The sequence below is a fragment of the Orycteropus afer genome, unplaced genomic scaffold (assembly GCF_000298275.1).
Source record: "Orycteropus afer afer isolate SDZICR_OR568_19922 unplaced genomic scaffold, OryAfe1.0 scaffold00153, whole genome shotgun sequence".
Classification (NCBI taxonomy): domain Eukaryota; kingdom Metazoa; phylum Chordata; class Mammalia; order Tubulidentata; family Orycteropodidae; genus Orycteropus; species Orycteropus afer.
Genome location: NW_006921740.1, coordinates 3,204,987 through 3,212,005, shown reverse-complemented (window position 1 = coordinate 3,212,005; position 7,019 = coordinate 3,204,987). Strand labels below are relative to the sequence as shown.

The 7,019-nt window shown below is 38.6% G+C and overlaps 1 protein-coding gene across 1 annotated transcript in view; it reads left to right on the top strand.

The window, feature by feature from the left end:
* Positions 1-7,019, top strand: part of KDR (kinase insert domain receptor) — a 51,867-nt gene that overhangs the window by 18,476 nt on the left and 26,372 nt on the right. Inside the window, exons 10-15 of the mRNA XM_007946209.2 lie at positions 408-564; positions 1,499-1,622; positions 2,326-2,434; positions 3,564-3,905; positions 6,062-6,208; positions 6,675-6,806. Of these exons, the coding sequence (XP_007944400.1) occupies positions 408-564; positions 1,499-1,622; positions 2,326-2,434; positions 3,564-3,905; positions 6,062-6,208; positions 6,675-6,806 (1,011 nt within the window). The remainder of the gene's footprint in view (positions 1-407; positions 565-1,498; positions 1,623-2,325; positions 2,435-3,563; positions 3,906-6,061; positions 6,209-6,674; positions 6,807-7,019) is intronic.

The window sequence follows — 7,019 nt, the reverse complement described above, 5'->3', positions numbered from 1 at the left end:
TTTTCTCACATGTAAAACAGGAGGGTTGTCAGGAATAAATGAATTAATCAGTATAAAACACTTAGAGCAATGCTTGGCATATTACAATGTACTTGTTATTCACAACTATTTTCTTACCAGAGACTTACTCCATCTGGTGAGATTGGAAGAACTGGAAGAATTATCTTTATAATGTAGATGGAAAAAAAAAAACAAAACAAGTACAGAGATTCCAAGACTTGCACCAAGTTACTCAGCTTTGTGAACTGTGGTTAGAACATCCAAGTCTAGATGTTCTTTGAAAAAGAAATGGGGCCAAAATCATATGCTAAAACAACAAAACACAACGTAGGCTTTAGTTGCTGGAAGCCTCTACTTTATTCCTCAAAGCTGATTGCCACTTTAAAAGTTGTTTTCCTCATCTCCAGTCCCACCCCAGATTGGTGAGAAATCTCTGATATCTCCCATGGATTCCTATCAGTACGGCACCATGCAAATGCTGACATGCACAGTCTATGCCGTTCCTCCCCCGCGTCACATCCAATGGTATTGGCAGTTGGAGGAAGAATGCAACTACACCCCCACGTGAGTAGGGCTCTTTCATCCTATGCATTTGCATTTTCTGTAGCCCCACTGTGATATGATTGCAATCGAAGCCGAAGCCGGGAAAGTCATGCCTAAGAAAATTCCCTTTCGAGAGGGCCCCTTCACCTCCTTTCATCTTTCTGTGTCTTCAATTGCAGGAGGTGTCTTTTCTTGGGATAACCCACTTTCGGATTAGCTGGTTTTCTTTGCTTCATATCTCTTCTTAGATTAGCAACCATGTACACCTCAGCAAATGCAAGCCATTTGTTTAGTTTGCTAATTGCCAAAGTTTTGGATTTCCTCCTTATACCAGTCAATTGATGAACACCACACCACTCTTTTTTTATCTGTGAGAAGGTCTGTCTCTCAGAGGAAGTGCTGATGGATGTGAGCGAGAGATAGACCTAGCCCAGCCCTCAGCATCTCAGGTCCTGCTTATCAGGTTCTAACATAAGTCCAGACATCCTTAGGAAAAACAACAACAACAACAACCAACCCACCAACACCCTAAGCAGTCCACTTCCTGTTGTTGTTTTTGACATGACCTCCACTAGTTTCTTCCTCAGCTGTCTGATCATTTCCTACACAAAGGCCACAGTCCCAGAGACATTACTTTAAGAAACCCAATGGTTTCTTCGCTTCCTTGCCTTCCTTTGAACTAAATTAACTTGAATTGTCTTGTCAATCCAATTTATGAAAGGAGATTTGTTCCCAGAATAGCTGCTTCCCTCCTGTATCCTGAATGAATCTACCTAGAACTTTTTCCTTCATTGCTAAGGTCTATTTTTAATTGGCACAAAGTCTTGTAACACAACAGGTCTGCATTGAAAGTTATTTCTAGGAACGTAATAATCTAAGTCTTTTTTTTCTTAAAACTACTGATTTGAATTAAAGAAAAATTAAATCATAACATAAACTGATCTCTTTCTTATAGTCAAGCTGCCTTAATGACAAAACCATATACTTGTAAAGAATGGAGAAACGTGGAGGACTTCCAGGGGGGAAATAAAATTGAAGTCACCAAAAATCAATTTGCTCTAATTGAAGGAAAAAACAAAGTGAGTTTGCTCTTTAACGTGAAATCCACACCATTCTGTCTCTTTTTGAAGGAAAGAATGATGCAATAATATGTGATGACTATTAGAGATTAATAATAAAATTTATAATAAAGTAATCAAGATATGATAAAATAGTAGCATATGAAGTCAGATGGTAAACACCTTTGAGTATAAAAGGTACTTACTTATTTTTTAAAATTTTTTTTTGTTGCAGTAAATGCACAGATAATAAAACATTTGCCATTTCAACAATCTTCACATGTGCAGTTCAATGACATTAAATATGTTCATCAAATTGTTCAACCATTGCTACCACTGACTCATCAATAGCTTATCACAGAAAAATGAAACACATATGCCATTAAACTGACACATTTGTTGTAAGTTGATTCTGATTTTATAAACATGAAAATGAAAAAATATGTATATGTATAATATATTAAAACGCAGTATTTTATTTTATGATTTCCGAAGCAGTTGTGTGCATGTGTGGGCTACACCAGCATAATTATAATTGCATACATAATTATATGACAGCACATAACAACAACAACATAATTATGTGTAGTAGTATAAGTTGAGGAGGCAGGTAGTAACAATTGTGGAGACTGCTGAATTTTAGTTTGCATGCATGTGCACAAACACAGCCTCCATTGTTTATGGTCTGTTATTTATTTATTTTTTTTATCCTTTTCTTTTTCAGACTGTAAGCACCCTTGTTATCCAAGCGGCAAATGTGTCAGCTTTGTACAAATGTGAAGCCATCAACAAAGTTGGGCTAGGAGAGAGGGTTATCCCCTTCCACGTGACTCGTAAGTGCTCCTCTCTGGAGGAGAGAGTAGGTTGGGTCTTTCTCAAGTGGGTGGGTACTAACTTGTGTAAGCCTCTGTAACCTCACCATTTGTGTGAGTGATGTGGTGTTCTTAGGCAAAGGACTTGGACTGGTAACTGATGCTTTTGTTCATAAATTAAAACTCTAAGGTATCTCCTGGGCTTATGCGTAGATGAACTTCACTAGAGAGAGAATGGTTTCACACAGCCTTTTCAGTCACAAGTCCTGTGCCATATTCATGTCTTCATTTTCAGAGTCTAGCACAGTGTTTGCCTTAATAAATGGTTCAATAAATGTTGGTGAGCTTGCTGCTGAATATTGAAGAGCTTGGGTTTTCTGGAAGCAGTCATAATGACATAAGAGCGATGCCCTCCCAGCACTGTTGATTGCCTCTGCACCTTAGTTTTATGGATAATCGTTAGCTGATTGTAATGAATATTTTATTCCAGGCTAATTAGTAAGTGTAATAAGTGTAGCTTTCATGTCATTGGATATTATGTGTTCACAGGGAACTACTTTTTAAAATTTCATGTTGTGTGTACTTTTTCTGCTTTGGTTATGTTTTTTAATCTCTTTTTTTTTTTCACTTTTATTGTGGTGAAAGCATATACAACAAGACATTCAATAGCTTGTCATAGAAAAATGAAACACATATGCCACTAAACTTCCACATTTACAGCTCAGGGACATTGATGACATTTTTCATGTTGTGCCATCATTATTGCTATCCTTTTCCAGAATACCCCATCACCTATTAGCATAAACTCAATGACTCCTAAACAAAAGCTTCCCCTTCCCCTTCCCTCCTACCTCTGGTAACCACTAATAATCTTGGGTTTCTCTAGATATCTTTTATTTATTTATTTATTTTTAAAAAACTATGCTGAGTGCTCCGAGTGGAGATTTGATAAACATCAGGGGTATTCGCGCCTCATAGCAAATTTGGGGACCAAATTGTGTACTTTGTTTGCCTCCAGTGGTGTCATCTGGGATTGCTGGGACTTTACTTCTCCTGGGCTTTATAGACAGGGTCTGAAGGCAACAAGGAAAGAGTAGTGTACTGCACAAAGTTAAATTATGATTCTCTAATTATGGGTTTTTAATTTCAGGGGGTCCTGAGATTACTTTGCAACCTGGTGCTCAACCGACTGAACAGGAGACGGTGTCTTTGTGGTGCACAGTAGACAGAACGACATTTGAGAACCTCACATGGTACAAGCTTGGCCAACAGGCCCTGCCAATCCAAGTGGGAGAGTTACCCGCACCTGTTTGCAAGAACTTGGATGCTCTTTGGAAAATGAATGCCACCATGTTCTCTAATAGCACAAGTGACATTTTGATCTTGGAGCTCCAGAATGCATCCTTGCAGGACCAAGGGGACTATGTCTGCTTTGCTCAGGATAGGAAGACCAAGAAAAGACATTGTGTGGTCAAGCAGCTCATGGTTCTAGGTAGGAAAGCAACTTTGAATTATCATGCCATGGCTGTTGGGGCACCTTAAATGTAGTGCTCCGAGGTGCAGTGTGAAGGTGTCTGTTCTTTAGGAACTTACAGTGCAGACTAGTGCATCCTTTTATTTACCAAAACCCTGGAGGCAGGAACAAAGCTATCATGGTGAAGTGATGTATTAAAAAGAGAAAATAAAGTAGCTCTTTCCAACCTTGCAGCTAGGATAACTCACTAGTATCTGCAAGTGATTAGCCTGAACCAGGAAAATTTTTGCTTTATTCTTGGACATTCATTTATTCAAATAGACACACATTATGGAATGGCTAGCATGAGGTAGGAGAGCAGCAGAAGTTCACAGTGGTGAATGAGATTGATAGGACGTGGTTGCTGTCCCCAAAGATCTTACAGTCCAGTGGAAAACAGAGAGAAGTCACTGGGCAGTCATAGCACAGTGATACCAACACAGGAGGGCAACAGTGGTCCCCTTCAGTGTTGTAGGCATAAATATTTTAGCACACATTAGGTGCTTACTAAAGTATATGCTAAATTGAGACTATGATGGTGACAAGAGAGCCTGCAGGAGGGGTGTCGCACTTATTGCCAGCAGCTCTGGGTCATCCCACATGCTCCAATGTGTTTCAAGGTCAATGAGTTGAAAATTTCAGTGAACAAATAGCTTTGAAAATTCCCCATGGAGCCATTCTCTAGACCTCATCTAATTTAGTCTCTTGTGTAAAATCTCTACAGTTCTCTCTGGGAAAATGAGGCGAATTTGGGGAATTTCTCTTGGTGCCATCTACCTCCTTTTTCTTCTCCTTTTATTGTTCATTTTCAGTTCCTAGGATGTAGGTGCCCTGTACTTTTTGTTGTTGGGAAGGGGAAATGTCCAGGGAAACTAGTCTGTACAAAGTCTTCTAGGAATAATTCCCCCCCGCCCCATGGGCCTTGATAAAGAGACAGAGACACTAGCATAGGGTTTGCTAGTTTTAAGACTTTAGGTGTTATTTTGGGTGAAATCATCCTATTTAAATGAAACTACATAAATGATTATCTATTTTTTGTGTGTCTGTGTGTACACATTGGTGATTGGTCTGATTTCAAGCTACTGGAAGGATCAGAAACAGAGATGAAGAAGGCTCCTGTTCTTGCTTTGCCCAGGAAATAAGAACTCACAATTAGCTGGTTTTCTTCCCTTAGGATCTTCAAGTTGTTTTTTCAAAAATTACTCTTAGAAATAGACTAGAGGCCAGTACACTCGCTTCAGCCCCAATGTGTATACTACTGAAGTCTCCTCAGTTGGCTAAATGTTGAAGCAGGATTCTTTCAGGATGACTCCTTTTGATGTTCAGTTGGCTTGGACAAGATATTTCCATAGCACTTCGATGATTTGCAGGAAAAGGGCAAATCTACAGCTTTGCTATACCTTTAAACAGATACCCAGTGGCTACATTTTCTTGAAATCCTTGACTTTCCTCAGTGTATTGTTTTGTTTGTTTGTATTTTGGTGGAAATAGCATTGGAGTGATCTTTTTAGCTCACCAGATTCTGTTCATACAACTGCTTATTTACTTTTAGGGCTTGGACATATTGTTTATCTTCCTTGAACTGCAGTTATTTCATCTATGAGATAAGATTAATGCTACTGTCATACGTATCAGTAATAATAATAGTAGTAGTAGTAATAACACAAATGAGTAATAGAAATAACAAACATGAGTTTTGTAAACAGCAAAATGCCAAATACATATAAGGTATTCCTTGTGGATAATTTTATACTTTCCAAACAACAACAACAGCAACAAAAACCATAGCACACAGAGTCCTATGGTGTCACTGGCTAGAACTTTCAAGGGAGGGGTTCCCTGGGGAAGCCATGTCTGATTAGAGAAAACCGTGTAAAAAGGACCCTGAACTATTATTTTGGCATGTGATTATCAGCTAGCATCACTGACATGAATGTTCAAAGAGGTACAGTTATGTCTAATCTGTCCTAAATTGCTATTTCACTTAACTTCATGACCAACAGTTACGAATTTCTGTGTATTTTTAGCTTACTAAAAAATCAACAGTTTACTGTTGTAGTTTATTAAACAATTGTGTAGTTTACGTTAACAATTTACTAAAGCCATGTCAAAAAATTTTCTTTTTATGTGCATAGAACGTACAGCACCTATGATCACGGGAAACCTGGAGAATCAGACAACAAGTATTGGTGAAACCATTGAAGTTTCGTGCATAGCATCTGGGAATCCTCTTCCACAGATTACATGGTTTAAAGATAATGAAACACTTGTAGAAGACTCAGGTGAATAGAACTTGTCCCTCCGTCTTTGGTTGCAGAATTTTCCCAGGGATATTATCTAAGACCTATGTTATTTCTTGATTTAAGTTGTTGGGGGTTGGGGGGGGGTGGAGAAAGCATTATTCATGTACATGGTCTGGTTCATTTCACAGACGTGGACTTAGAATATTGAGAAGCCTGGTTAACTTCAGAAAGAGACAGGACGGAGGCTCCTGGCCTTGCCATGCCCAGGAAATATGTGCCCCCAGTTAACTTGTTGTCCTCCCTAAAGACCTCTAAGTTGTTCTAAAAATTATGCTTAGCAATAGACAAGAGGCTAATACATAGAGGAAAATCAGTCAGCAGTTGGTGCTGTATAATGCTTCAAAGTTAGATAACCTTGGTGCTCGAGATTAAGGGCACTATTTATATTTTTTTAAATTTTAACATCATCATCATAAATAAGAACAACCATTTCCTCCTCTTTTAGGCATCATATTGAAAGATGGAAATCAGAACCTAACTATCCGCAGGGTAAGGAAGGAAGATGAAGGCCTCTACACCTGCCAGGCCTGCAATCTTCTTGGTTGTGCAAAAGCAGAGACCTTTTTCATCATAGAAGGTGAGTGGAGATTCATAAACACATCAGCTAGTTTTACAAATTAGCTTGTGTCTTAGATCCTCTTTGGGTGGGAGGATTATGGGTGACTTTCATCCTCTTTGTACTGTGTAAAATTTCTTGGGTAAATGTGGATTATTTTAACCAGAAGATATAATTAATGTTAATTTAACTCTACTTGCACCACATTTACTATCCCTACAGTTCTCATTGCTG